Genomic DNA, 14,864 nt, shown 5'->3' on the forward strand with positions numbered 1-14,864 from the left:
GAGTTTGCAAGTTTCCATGACTAACAAAACTGTTCACATAAAAACAATCACAGAAATAATTCTGTGTAAGTCAAAAGCTTGCATTTTATTAAATACTGAAAGTCTAATAAAATGTTTCTTTTTCAATGTTCTGTGTATACTGTATAGCAATGAAATTTTACAATGTCTTCCATGCAATGTATTATTTTAAAAATCATTCAAAGTCTACATTGAACTCTTCTGTAAATATGATCTTCCAGCAACTGTATGCACTGTTATTAATTGGGGGTAGGGGTATTTTCTCACTGCTTGTGTATGGGCAAACACCTTTGTTGCACTTTATCTTCATTTCACAGGAAATGTGGCATACAACTTCTAAGGGCTCTTAGTTTCTGACTTTAGCTTGCCTTTGTTCCTGAAATTAAGAAAAGGTTAATGCTTTCATATTTCTGTGTTTCATATAATTGCAGGTAGCAAACTGTAATAGTATTACAGTTATTTAGTAAAAGTATTTTTGCCTCACTCCAAGAGTGGCTGACAAGGATAAATCAAAACAAAACAGTCCTTGGCCCCCAAACTTAAACTTAAAAGACTTGCCACAAGAGAGAAAGAAATAAGGAGGGAGGAGAAGAACAATTAAACTCAGCTTCAATTATTAAAATAATGTAGTATTTATAATGACCAGCTGCAATGAAAACAATTCAGGAAGACAAGGAGCCTGATGAATCTGGTCTCTTGGCATATCTCATGGACTGGCCTTGCTTCCCATCTTTTCCTCTGTCACAACCTGTTGGAATGCCTGCTTCTAAGTGACAGTTGAAGGAAAGAGGATTCTGGTGAAACTTACCTTTTCTTGAGCTGATGGAATGGCTCTGCTTCCCATCTCTCCCTTTGCTGCTACTTGATGGAATAGATTTCTTACTGCTTGATTATATTACGGAACTAGTGATAGATAGGTAATGATATTTGAAATATGCTTGAAAATGAGAATTATAATGCTGTGTGATGAAGGGGGGTTATTGCTCTTGTGTGAATTTCATCAGCTGAGCTGGCATAAGGCACCTGGAACCAATTTTATGTGTGAGTGGTGGTTGCCTGGCAAATCTGTAATTAAGTTTGGTGTTGTTTTTTCTTGAAGGAATTTCACCATGAAACACCATTTTTTACTAATATATAGTGACTTCATCCGCTGCAAAATAGGATGTAGGTTTCAATGTTTTTAGCTAGTCTGAGACGAGTTTGTGATATTTGGCTGGTTTATGGAGAGGGGCCTACATCAAGATAACATGGTGTGCACCTCTGGTCTACTGACTGGTAGCAAAGACAGTGTGGGATCAAGCTTAACCTTGTCTCAATAAGTCACTCTCCTCTTTCCAGCACCAAACCTCACGACATGTGAGGTCTGTGGCACCTGCTTCGAGACCCGCAAGGGCCTGTCCAGCCATGCCCGTTCTCACTTACGTCAGCTTGGTGTAGCTGAGTCTGAGAGCAGTGGAGCCCCCATCGACTTACTGTATGAACTGATGAAACAGAAGGGCAAAGTGGACAGCGGCCCCATCTCTCCGAGTCTTAGCAAAAAATCTGCTTCTCCCAAAGAAGGGACTGCAGGGTCCTCACAACCAACGTTGCCGCCTCTCAACAAATCTACGGAACGGCCACAAGAGCCACCAGTAATAAACAAAGCAATCAAATCCCCTCCAGGTTTCACCCCCAAGAATGTTACCCAGCCAGGATCTCCCATTCTCAAGAAAGTGACACCTGCTATGCCTGGCTCTCCTCTGCCAAAGAACCCTGACGACAAAAGCCCCAAGCTACCGCTGAGCCCTCTGCAGAGTTCTCCTAAAGCACAGTGGCCACAGCCGGAGGAAGAAGGCCCCTTAAATCTAAGTGAGTCTGTTTGATGCTGATGCTGCTTGCAAACAGGAGAGCTGACTTGCATTTTGCAGGGAGCTCTTATGTTTCGCATTACCTTGTAGTGTGCACCAGTGCGGGATTGCCCACCCACAAGACACATTTTACATCCATTGGCTCTTCACAGGCTGCTGCATTCACACACCTTGTGCACACCCCAGTAAAGGAAGGGCATAAGAGAGACAAACTGGATATGTTTGGAGTCTTGCAAATGGGTCCCTTACTTATCCTTGAAGAACCGCTCAGGTTGTCACTATGGTTCTTTGGTGTTAGTTCAGAGGGGGCTCATGCTCTTTCTGACTCTGAGCTGTACTCTGAGCAGAATTTGCCCACTTTTTATTCCTAGGCACTCATCTCTTCTTAAAGAGGCAGCTTCCTTTAACTCAGCAGGCTCCTTTCCCAGTCTAACTTTGGGAAGGTTAGCCATATTTACATTATTTCTTGGATATGTAACAAGGCCTCCTAATTTGCCTTTTTGGGTGTGCCCAGAGACTGCATTAAGTCACTGCTGGAAAACAGGAATATTTCTCCATTGAAGGGACAGTTGCTGTAAACCCCATCTGTTTCCTCTCAAAGTCTTGAGTGAAGCTACTCTATCAACAGAAAGAGGCTAAGATACCTTCTGATAACCAAGGGATAGCTGCTGATTTAAAATGAAGTTTCTGTATAAGATTCCAAAATAAATTGTGAGAAGTTTAGTGCTGCTGGGATCTCAGGTTTCCCAACTAAAGGCAATTTCTACTACTTCCAATTTGTTACTTTCCCCCCATTGCAAATATGCATATTATCTGTGTTCTCTCCTTGATGGAGCCAATGGCTAGTTTTGTGAACTTGCAGTTAATGTTAGAGGTGTTCAGTTTATCTGGAGATGAACATAGCCTACACTGCTTCTAAGCTTTAGTATTCAGGATTAAGTTTGTTCAGCAGTGTTCTCTGAAAATTAGGAAGAAATGGTGCATGTTACCTAGTAACCTCTATTTGATGTTCTAATGCTGTGGAGAGAAATAATGGAAAATCAGTGCTTCTGCCTTTTGTGGTTCTTTGCAGTTGTTGCTGGTGAGAAAGTAGTGAGTTCTCACTTGGTGTATTTAGACAGAGGTAAGTAAAACCATCAAGAAAGAGTAGGGGTTCTGATGGGCTTGATTAAGGGTGTCAGCAGTTTATGATGCTTTTCTTTGGTACCTCCCATTGCCTTGCCAGCACCAAGGTCCATAGCCCAGCTGTCTAGAAGGCATCAGATGACATCTTGATCCGTTCACTCCAGGACTGAATCTTATACTACTTTCATCTGGCTAGCATTAGCTCAGGAATACCATTTCTATGCCCTTTTTAGTGCTGATCAAAATGTATTGTCAGGGGTAACAGACACTTGTTATGTAATAATTTGTGAAAGCTAAGTACTTGGGTTCTTCATTATGCAGCAATTCTGCTTCAGTTACACAATTGAAATGGAGTTGTACAACAAGTTGTCCCTTTTGTAATCCATCTCTAACTATAGCTCTTTACCCTAAGTGTAGATTCTTTCCCTCTGCTTCATATTTTAGAACACTCTCTCTCTGCTTTTATTGTTCTTTATTATTTGGCTTTATCTTGACCGATGAGATTTGGAACTGTGTTCTGTCTTAGCCAGTTATGTACCCATGCAGGGGTTTAAGGCCAATCACTTTCCATTTTCTAAATAGCTTACATGGTTTCTTTGAACATTCACAGGAGTTTGAATTTAGATTAACAGAAATTGGCTAAATCTGCATGAACTAAAATAAGCTGTTGAAGTGGCAATTCTGCACTTTACTGAATAACAACAGCTGTCAGTCTTGGTGTCATCCCAATTCGTACTAACAGATTATACAACAACATGTTCAGTAGCATTGGTAGAGTTATGGTATATCCTTCTCAGTCCATCTCTATTTTGAAATCAAATCTAAAGCTTAACATTGGATTGGAGTAGTTTCTCGAAACCTAAAGGTGTGGATAATGAGCACATTTTCAGAAGTGTTCTATTTAGCTTTGTGCCATTCTCAGGAATGACTGTATAGATGAGATTTTTCAGTCTGAAGGCATGGGATGGTAGGCAAATGCTTTGGACTTGTTAAATTGACAGTTTGCATTAATCTTTAAAGTGACTCTTGTTCTGTTTGCCATCTTGCTTTTCTGGCATGAGCTCACTTGGAAGCTTTGATAAATCTGGGACTAGTGCCATCTGACACTGAAGCTAGTTTTTTATGTTTTCATTCTTAAAAGTTACAAGTGTTTAAATTGCCTGGTTGTTTAAGCTGCGATAGAAAAGCTTAAGTATCATGCTTTCAGGAGAGAGAATGTTTGTTTGAAAACTTTATCTGGGCCAGTGAAAGGAAATCTGATTAAACACATGTCGTCTTGTGAGTATTTCTGCTTAACTGTTAAGCCAGCAACAGTGTATGGGTGAATAACACGCCTTTCCTTTGGGGCTGCCTGTAACAGGTGCTTGAGACACATTTTCAGTGTGTTCGTATCTATTGTGATCAATGTTTTTTTTTTCCGCAGCTGTAGATAGTGACTCGGGCAGAGAAATTGACTGCCAATTATGTGGTGCCTGGTTTGAAACCAGAAAAGGGCTGTCAAGTCACGCTAGAGCCCACCTGAGACACCTGGGAGTGAGCGATCCAGATGCTAAAGGATCTCCTATTGATGTTTTAAATGATCTCATCAAAAGTGAAGACTTCAAAGGCCGTCTTTCCTCTCTCCTCCCTAGTGAGAGAGAATCTTTAGGGGCGATTGGGAGCTCTGATGGACCCAGCCCAAAGATCACATCTACAGCAACACCTGCCACAGGCATGAAACAAGCACACTCACCAAGGCCTTTGGGCAAACAGCCATCTGTATTATCACCTCACTCCCCTCCACCATCCAAGAAGCTGAAACCACATGGCCACAGGCTGTCAGCTGTGGCCAGTCTGCAAAGGAAACAGGGTCTTTCTTCCAGTTCGTACTGGGCATCAGATGCTGAGATGGCTCCACTCAATCTCTGTAGGTTCTATCAGCACTGGCTCCTGTCCCCTCCTCCTCTCTCCCTTCCCAGTCTTGTTTATGTGACATGGAGCTGTACACCTAGAATACACCTAGAAATGCAGGCCCCTTTCCATTTCCTGCCATGTGTCTAATAAACAGTGAAGGGATGGGGAAGCAAGCTTTTTGGCCCACATATTCTTCATTGCCCTTTTCCTGCAAGCTTTTCCTGAACTCTAAAATGCAGTTTTTCCAGCTGGCCTCTGTGTGTGCTGAAGTTCCTCTTTCCCTGTCTGGGCATTTGCTCCATGGCTGTACCTTGCTCCAAATGGACAGCATCTCTCTGTCCCAGATAGGACAAAGCTATATGTGTGGTTGCTCTACAGTTAGGAGTATCACAAGACAAGTTTGGACTGAACAGATTTGCTGCAGATGAAGGGGAAATCACTATGCTATTTGAAGGGATGAGTATAATATTTGCGCAGCCTGAGCCTTTTGTGGCCATTGGTTGGACTCTGACAGCTCTACTTTCTAGGGTGTTCATTGATTGTGCTCAGTGTTGGCAGAATGCTCAGTACTAATATGTTTCTCCTTGGCATTTAATCTCTTAGCAATCACAGAGCAAGGAAGAAGATTCCTTCTTGTTTTGTTATTTACAAGTTCAGCAGGGCTTTAAACTGATGTTACATCCCAATCCAGGGATGGAGGAAACAGTTGCCATAAGGTGGTGGCATTTCAGCTATTTCCTTCTCTCAGTACAGGGAGAATAGAGGGGATCAGCCAAAAAGTTATCCACATTTCAGTGGTTCAAAGCTCTTTAATAGCACAAGCACCCCATATTGAATGTCGTGTTTCACTCATTTGCACTGGCTGCTCTGCATTACCTAAAGGAAGCTGCATAGCTCTGGTTTATGGTAGCAAGTATAGAATACTTGGTGGTTCTTCGCCAAGTACACCCTGGGAAGTATGACTCCTTTAAATATACTGAGAAGGACAATTAAGCAGGCATTGCTTTCTGAGATAGGATAGGTATCCAGTGGGATTATCTGATGCAGCTAGTCCACCTACTTCAGATGGGTAGCCAGTATTTTGAAGGAGACTGGGATAGCTGTCATGGAGGAGATCGAGCTTCCATGCCAAATTCCTTTGTACACACCTTGACTACTACTACTACAACTGTTGGATGGAATTTGGAAGGAGCCAAGGTATTGCCTAATCACTAGAGAGATAATTTCATGACAGGATCAGCCATGCTTAGCATTTTTTATTTGACAGTGCCTGCCTTCACTGTCTCTTGTCCATGTCTCCAGTGTCCCTTGCTTTTACCACATCGTACCCCAGCTTTCATGCTGCACAGGATTTGTTGGTGGTTTAATTTTCTTCCTGGTGATTTAATTTATTTCCTTTGGCCAAGCTTGTTTGAGGTATCAGCTTTGCCTTGTACAAAACCCTTGTGCTATGTGCCTGCTTCATACTACCTTCCAGGGGAATAATCTAGTTGGTGCCCACATCACTTGCTGCTCTCTGTCTGATCCTTCTTTTAGCCACTGTAATTGATTGTCTGTTTTCCTCTCCTTCTCAGCCTCTGGAGCAGAACCTGTACGGGACATCAGGTGTGAGTTCTGTGGTGAATATTTTGAAAACCGGAAAGGCCTTTCCAGCCATGCCAGGTCACATCTACGTCAGATGGGGGTGACTGAGTGGTACGTGAATGGCTCCCCTATTGACACGCTCCGAGAAATCTTGAAGCGGCGATCTCAGCCTCGAAGCAGTACCTCCAGCTCCCCAGCACATGGTCAGAAATCAATTAATGTTCTTGGAGGTTCTCTGGAGCCACGCAGTCCAGGGGAGGCCCATGTCTCTACAATCTCTAAGAAGACACAACAGCCAGGGAGCCCCATGGGGCATTCTCCTACCTCTTCTCCTCCTCCAACTGCTAGAAAAATATTCTCGGGTCTTCCTTCTCCCTCGCTGCACAAGAAACTAAAACAAGACCAACTGCGCATGGAGATCAAGCGGGAAATGATGACTGGGGGACTTCACAATGAGTCACATCTCTCTGACAGAGTTTGGTCACCACGAGAAGAGATGTCCCCGCTCAATCTCTGTAAGTGCTGGTAATGGGTCTGTATTTCTCAAGCTTTGGTATAGGCAAGAATACATGTCTACGTAGGCTCAAGAGTGGGAATGAGGGTCATGGATATTTTCACAGTTGAAAAAGGGACAGTTCTTGGTAATTAAGATACTGGGTGCTATCCCAGTAGCAATGTGTGCAGTGTTTTGTGCACTTTTGTGGAACTTGTAGCTATGTTGGATTGCTTGTAAAACAATTGGAGGCTAAAATCTTAAGTATCTGACACTTTCGTTGAACAACGAGAACCCATTCATATTTGGCAAAATACAGGTACTAGAAACACTCAACTCCAAATGCCAGTCATCCTAAAACTAGTGGAATGTGTTTGTTTGTTTGTTTGTTTGTTATTTCAATTTGTGTGCCACTGCAATGGTCCACACCTGGGCTCTCTGTGCAGCTTACAGCAATTAAAACAACACAGCATTCAAAAATCAATGATACTAAATTGATAATCAATATTGATTTATAATCAACAACATAATCAAACTATAAAAATATAATGCATCAAAATTAAAATACTACATAAAAACAAGAGAATAAAACAATTTAAACTAAAATCAACTAAAAATAGGGTCAATTAAAATCAAGTTACCATTAAAATTAGTCATTAAAATAATACACTGCAGAATGTTGGATTCAGGCCTCAGTGACCAGGGCAACGAATCAGTTATGCCCTAAAGTTTGATGGGTGGCGATAAAGAAGTCAATATATCAGCTGCTAATGTGCTTAGTACTTTACATTTTTTGTTTATTGAAGAGTGCTAGATATATAAAGCAGGTATTTTGAGAGGGTTAGCTGACTTGCTGCTAATTCCATGCCTTTGAGTATTAAATATTTTTGTGCACTTTCATCTGTCCCTTGCAGCCTCTCGTGCTGACCCTGTGCGGGATATTCGATGTGAGTTTTGTGGTGAGTTTTTTGAGAATCGGAAGGGGCTCTCCAGTCATGCCAGATCTCACTTGCGTCAGATGGGAGTAACTGAATGGTCAGTCAATGGCTCTCCCATTGATACACTACGAGAAATCATAAAGAAGAAGAACAAACCATGCTTGATAAAGAAGGAACCAAACACAATGAGCATTGAGCTTCCAAAGCCTATGGGGGAGGATGGACCTGACCCTAAATCCCCTGGGAAAATGCTACAGCCTATGGCCTTGTCCCCGCTGGGCGGGAGGACTGGGAAACCAAACCTTGGTCGGGAGGTCTCTCTGTCTCCCCTCAAATCACAGGAAGGATTCTTGGCACCACTTTCCGCTAAGCGTCCATTATCAGATGAACGGCTGAGTAGCCATAGTGAAGTGAAGCAAAAAACCTACATCCAGACTGAATTGCCCTTCAAAGCCAAACATGTGCATGAAAAGCCCACTCATACATGTAAGTCCTATCCCAGAAAGGGGAGGGGATGTTGGGATCCAGAGAAAACTTGCTGCAGTCGAAAGAAACCGAATTGCTTTGTGCTTGGTTGAGTTGTGGGTGAAAGGGGAGGGGAGGGACATCAGAGGGGCCTCAGATAATGAAGAGTGCACTGCAGTCTTTAGAGAAGGCTTTTGATGCAAACCAGCATCAGCAACCAGTAATCCTGCTTAATGGATTGCTTTCCTTGGTGTAAGTTTAAATAGTGTGGTGCAGCAATTAAGACTGTGGGGTTGGGACTCAGTCCCCACTCAGCCATGGAGCTAATGGGGTGACTTCTTGTGAGGATAAGAGAGGAGAAGAAGAATTATGTAAGCCACCTTGAGTTCCTCGGAAGAAAAAGGGTGGGATGTAAATATAATAAACTAACTAGTTTCTGCACAGCCTCTGGCTGACAGTGAGTTATTTCACCATCTTTGGGGATTCAGGCATCAGGTAAATCAGTAAACTCGCATGTGTTCAGCTTTGGCTCACATGTGACCAAAAATATGCAACATGCCTGCTTACATGCAAGGGATTGTGACATTTAGTTGACTTGGTTGGTGGTGTACAGGTGAGGGACACTGGGAATCAGTGCTGTAAGAGTGCCTAAGTGGGCCCTTCAGCCTTTCAGTCTCAAGCCCAGATGATCTTTTTATGGGGGATTAGGAGTAGTGACATGGAGCAAATAAAACCATTATGCTCCACTCTTGAACTGCTGCTGCTTAAGTCCTTTAGTGAGGATTTTGCTCAGTCTAGCTCCCTACCATTTCTGCTCCCAGCCAGTGAAGCCTGCTGTGAACTGTGTGGCCTCTACTTTGAGAACCGCAAGGCACTGGCCAGCCATGCTCGTGCACACCTCAGACAGTTTGGAGTGACTGAATGGTGTGTGAACGGCTCCCCAATCGAGACTTTGAGTGAGTGGATCAAGCATCGCCCCCAGAAAGCTGGAGCCTATCGCAGCTACATCCAAGGTGGGCGGCCCTTCACCAAGAAGTTTCGCAATGCCTCTCACGTGCGTGACAATGATGCTTCTGGGAAGAGGGCTCCCCTGAGCCTGCAGGCAGGCAGCCCTTCACTGGTGAGCAGAAGCCTGGGTGGGGAGATGGTGTCCGCTGAGCCCAGCAAACCCGCAGATGGTGGTGGCAGCGGCAGCAGTGGTGGCAGCAACAGCGGTGAACGATCTGCAGTCACATCACCTCTATCGCTGGTAAAGGTGGAGGAACATCATCAGCATAACATCAACAGTGAGTCATTGCTTCCAAAATGCCCAGAGAGAACCCATCACAATGTTTGCTGGACAGTCAGAGGAGGGCCTCTTGGTAGAGGAGACAGTGGCTTCTTCATCAGGTAGGGGAGTGCAGGCACAAATCTGATTTCCCACTGTTCATGAATCCCTCACTGAGGTCTCTGCTTCCCTGCCCGAGTATTTTGGGTAGTTCCAGGAAAGGGCTTCAATGAAGTTACCAAATGGACTGGTAAGTTAAGATTATTGTTGCAGGGGAGACAGGAGGACAGTGCTATACCCCTAGTTTCTCTACCCCTAAACCAACAAAGTTCTTCAGGAAATCCTGCATGGATTTTAGACTTGACTTCTTAAATCCTGCTCCCCATATCACCGTTTTTTCCCCTAAATCTGACTAATTTTATAGCAAAACTATCACAGCCCATGCTGTTTGTTATAGTGTACTATTCCATCTGAAATTAACCTTTCTTTTGTCATTAGAGTTTGAACGGAGGCAGGCCAAACCCCTTGAGGCTCTGCCACCTCGGGAAGAGGAGACCAGCGACTTGCATCAGAAGGTTGAAGAGGTCCGCCAGCCACCCCCGAGAGTGAGACCAGTGCCCTCCTTGGTCCCTAGGCCACCGCAGACCTCTTTGGTGAAGTTTGTAGGCAACATCTACACACTCAAGTGCAGGTTTGTGCCATTGCTCCATCTTGCTCATTCCCCTGTCTTCAGCAAAGCTTGAATAGTGTGCAGTGTCTCTGACCATGCTCTCTATGGTGTGATCTTGGCTGTATGACAGAGGCCAGTCCCTCTTCCTTCAGGCAACTCAGACGCAGGCCAAACATTTTTTCTGTTACTTTTAGAATGTTTCATTATGTATCTTGTAATGAAAAATTCTTCAAATTGACTCGAATAGACATTGTTTTCTCTTCGTGCAGGTTTTGTGAAGTGGAGTTCCAGGGGCCCCTCTCCATCCAAGAGGAGTGGGTGAGACACCTCCAACGTCACATCTTGGAAACTAACTTCTCCAAGGCAGATGCCTTGCGAAGTGGGACTGATGTGCCTGCAGCAGCACCTGTAGCTGAGGCCCAGTAGCAAAGCTCTTAGGAAGCACCAGCATTCCAGGGTTTTTCCCTCACCTTTCCAAATGAGCAAGATTAATGGTTAACAAACAGGGCGAAAGCAGTATTTGACCTTCTGGTTCCACAGCTTTGCTAGAGGCCAGGTGTCTGTAGACTTACTTGGACTTTGGGGGCACTGGAGGAAGAGTTCCAGAGTTTGAGCACTAAATAAACCATGCTGTCTGTTGAAGATGCTCCTTATTTACAGCAATGGTATTCCAGGCTGGAGTTTTCTTGTGTGCATTCTCTCTGCACAGAGGGAAGGGCGTGGAACAAAGTAAAATGGGAATTTCCTTGTCCTTCAAGTGAATGCAAACTTCTTCAAAGTCACACTCTCTTTTACAGGGAGGAAGCATGCACTTGCTCTGTTGCAGTTCGGGATGTGGGAGATGTGATGGCGAGAGTCGTGAATATGAGGTTCTAGTGAAAGTTGTGAAAGTGAGGACCTGTTTGAGGCCAAGAATACTCAAGCTGGGAGGGTGGAAGCAGAGCAACATTGCTCTGTGGGGAAAGCTGTTGATTCTGTATGTGACCCTAGAGTTAATGTATGTTTGACTCCTTAAGTGACAGGTCTTTAGTTTCTGTAGACGTTGGATCCTGTTGTGCATGTTCATGTCCCCTAACCTATGTGTAATGGGGTCTTGGTCCCACCTGTGTTAAAGGGGCAATCATTGACTCCTTGACCATATGCATTTTCCCCATTCCTTCCCTTCCTGATGTCACTTGGTTGTGTCCCTCTCCATTCCATTGGGACCCTGTAGAGAATCCAGCTCTGTCATATTGTGGAAATGAGATTTTGGCAGAGGATTATGGTTCTTTCCTATGTTTAGCCTTGGGCTAAAAATGGCTGACGATGTCCTATTGGTGACCTCTGCTTGAAATCAGGGATGACGTGTCCTTCTAGCCAACTCTGGATAAGCAAGTCCTATCCAAGGGTACGAAGGGCTTAGGGCAGCATGGTCTTGTGGATGTCTTGGTGGAGGGACACTGTGTTTCTCCTTTTTAGCAGGCACTTGGTGCAGTTCCCAAAGCAGCAACAGTAGGTCCTACCGGAAGTTTTGTTTTCCTGTTCTTGGTCACTGTTGCTCTCCTCTCTCTCTTCATAGAACCTCAACTTTTTAAACTCTAGTTTTGTGTAGAAATAACAAGCATTCATTTTTATTTGGAACCCAGGCTGAACAGAGCCTGGAGGGAAATTACCTTTTAACTTTTTCAATGGGCATATTCTGGTTATTAATGTACCTAGGAATATGTATATTAGATTAAACTTGTTCTGGAAACAAAATGGGGAATCCCAAGTGTGTGCTTTCTGATTCTCTCTAAGTGTGTGGGAGAGGGGAAAAGTATCATGGTTTCTCCATAGAGGGGAAGCCAAGAGCCTTACCAGTGGATACGGAAGTTGCTCTTGAAGAAATTCCTAGGCTGCATTTTCCAGTATGCATGGAAGCTGACACTATAGCCTGCTTTTAAAGTATGCCTTAGCAAGTGAGGTTTTGAAGTTTTGCTTTTCAAAACTTTGCTTTCACTCTTAAGCTTGAACACTGTTGAAAGTCTTCTCTCATCAACTGGCAATAAATTCTGAAGCAAACACATACAGGAATAAAGTAGAACAAATAATGAAGGGCTTGTATAAAAGTGTGATGCTATCACTGAAGATTCAGTGTCATAAGGGTGGGCATGTATTTTGCCATGTACAATTTATTCTGTTTTTGATGTTTTAAAGAATTCTCCTTTCTATAAACTGTATCCTGCCAGAGCAGCACAGCCACATTATGAAATCAAACCACTGTACCAAGCCTTTTTTCTCCACAAGTACCTACAATACAGATGGATCACATTTCTCTTCGACTGAGACGGGACTTAATCCTTGATTTCAGCTCAGGTTTCCAACTATAGGTATACGGAAATCTCACAGGGAATGATGCACGAGTAAGAAAAATCTTTGCAATGTATAAGAGCCAGTTTTCCAGCAGTTTGTGACTATATTGTCATACTGGTCAATCATTGCATTGACAAGTTACTGTGATGACACTTCCTTTCCTTCTGTGCTATAAGCAACTGTCTCAAGAATACTGGATGTGGGCAAGCAATGGATGGTTATTTCTGCCATCGCATTAAATGAGTGATCACTAACACCATAACTGTGCACCCAGCTTCAAGTTGCTTGACTGAGGAAGAATTAATTTGGGATGGAAAGAAGACAGAATTGTGCGTCACCCCAGCAGTTTGAAGAAACGAAGTGTCTTTAAAATATCTTTAAAAAAGTTAAAACACAGATGGCAGGCAGTATCCCAAGAGGCATATCTTCTTACACTGCCTCCTCTAAAACATTTGTTCTGATGTATGCTTGTAACAGCATCCTTGTTGATTGGGTCACAACCTTGTTTAAAATATTTTGCAACTTTGTTACCTTTTGGAATAGATGCTTACATCTTCATAGGCATTAAGTTCAAAAGGAACTTCCTTGCTAATACACCTGTTTCCCTCTTGCAAAAGGCCTTGTATTCAACTTATTAACACCTTTTCTCCTGAAGGAAGATAAAGTTTTGAATTCTTTAGCTTGAAAAGAATAGCTTCTCAAAATGTGGATCCTGATACAGGCTATGCAGCATTACATGGTGGAGCAAAGCAGGATATTATCAGGAAAATATGGAAATTTCTGTATAGCCATTTGGGATTCTTTGGCATTCTGAAGAGGCTGAGATGGCACTACTGTATGTATCTGTGCAATGGCATTATGATCTTTCCTTCTCTGAAGTCTGGTATAATTTATAGGGGGAGTCCCTGGGTTATGAATGTGTTCCATTCTGGAGAATGGCCTTAAGTCAAATTCGTATGTAAGTCAGATCACATATATAAAAAGCATATAAAACACTTAAGAAACCCTTCCATATACACGAAAATATCTTAAACACAGCATTTTAATAATAAAATATAACTACAGGTATTGAAGAGAGAGAGAGAAACTGTGTATGAAGGTATATAGTTCAGTTTTTAAAGCAGTTTAGGTAGATAGAAAAAATAGTAAAACAATTCTTGAACTAATATTAAGCCTAACATTAACTGGATGATGATGAAGATGGGACTGGTAATGGAGAGGATGGACCTCATGCTGAAGAGTCAGGGTTTGATTGTGCTGCTGGAAGGGTGAGGGGGGTTACCACTGGAGTTGCTTTCTAGTTTTGACTTTGCAGCTCTCTGGCACAAATTTTTCCCTCCCTCCCTCCCTCCCTCCCCCCACTGCCTGGCACAAGTTCTGACTGGTGGTGAGCAGTAGTTGGCAAGCAGGAGCCTGTGGGTGCCTGCTTGCTGCTTGAGGACGAGGCAAGACTTCTGGGTACGCTTGTTTGAGCATACGAGTTGTTCATAACTTAGATGTTTATAAACTGGGGACTACCTGTATAGTTAATGTCAGACTAGCTCTCAAGGCCCTCAAGTAACATATTTACACCTGGCTTTGCAGCAAGTTGGTGGGCAAGATTTTTTGTTTTTCATTTTGTGTTTTATGCTTTTTCTTGTGAAATGAAACAAGAAAAAAAATGACTACTCAAGGTCCAGACTAAGTAGCACTTGAGAAAACATAGAACAGTTCCTTTGTCAGGAGGCACAATATTAAACTCTATAATCAAATTTACTTGGAGGAAAATGCTTTAATGAGCATGTGACAAAGTTTAGCTTTTGGCTAAGGTTTGTACTATATCGGAAACCAGAGGTCTTCCCATAAGCAACTGAGGCCTCAAACCTGTTCAAGCACCAAAAGACCCAGTTAAGAAAGAGACCTTAAGTTTAATTGTTACTGCTGTAGTGTGCCATGAAGACAGGATTCCTAAGTGTGGGGAATTCCTTTAGTATTCAAGAATCCTTTAATAGCAGAGTACATGATACGGGAGTAAAATATCTGGTTCTGTGCTGCTTATGGGAATTTTTACACTACCTCTGAATTTCTGTAATACTGCTGAGTTTCTGATAACATTGATGAATGGAAAACGATCGTAAGTAAAGAGACAAAAGACTTACTTTATTTGTTTATCTTCATTGGGACCAGGTTAAGGCCATCTTGCCATTTGCAGTGGCTCTGAGTACCTATAACAGAAAGACAAAAGAATTATTTA

The 14,864-nt window shown here is 42.9% G+C and overlaps 1 protein-coding gene and 1 long non-coding RNA gene across 9 annotated transcripts in view; one reads left to right on the plus strand and one right to left on the minus strand.

Moving 5' to 3' along the window:
* The window catches only part of WIZ (WIZ zinc finger), a 73,667-nt gene extending 61,630 nt beyond the window's left edge, over window positions 1-12,037 (plus strand). For 4 of the 8 annotated variants that reach the window (XM_044453620.1, XM_044453618.1, XM_044453621.1 and 1 more), the window contains 7 exons: window positions 1,357-1,866; window positions 4,414-4,896; window positions 6,458-6,982; window positions 7,875-8,384; window positions 9,185-9,649; window positions 10,129-10,321; window positions 10,570-12,037. In XM_044453620.1, the coding sequence (XP_044309555.1) occupies window positions 1,357-1,866; window positions 4,414-4,896; window positions 6,458-6,982; window positions 7,875-8,384; window positions 9,185-9,649; window positions 10,129-10,321; window positions 10,570-10,726 (2,843 nt within the window). In that variant the 3' untranslated portion in view covers window positions 10,727-12,037. The remainder of the gene's footprint in view (window positions 1-1,356; window positions 1,867-4,413; window positions 4,897-6,457; window positions 6,983-7,874; window positions 8,385-9,184; window positions 9,650-10,128; window positions 10,322-10,569) is intronic. The other 4 variants (XM_044453622.1, XM_044453623.1, XM_044453624.1 and 1 more) reach the window with 4 other exon arrangements.
* On the minus strand, window positions 57-14,864 carry LOC123035441. Its single transcript, XR_006416946.1, has 2 exons — window positions 14,770-14,864; window positions 57-394 (listed from the first exon to the last, which is right to left on the minus strand). It is a non-coding gene; the product is annotated as an uncharacterized LOC123035441 (long non-coding RNA).

Source organism: Varanus komodoensis, unplaced genomic scaffold (genome assembly GCF_004798865.1).
Source record: "Varanus komodoensis strain SLA01 unplaced genomic scaffold, ASM479886v1 scaffold7_1, whole genome shotgun sequence".
Taxonomy (NCBI): Eukaryota; Metazoa; Chordata; class Lepidosauria; order Squamata; family Varanidae; genus Varanus; species Varanus komodoensis.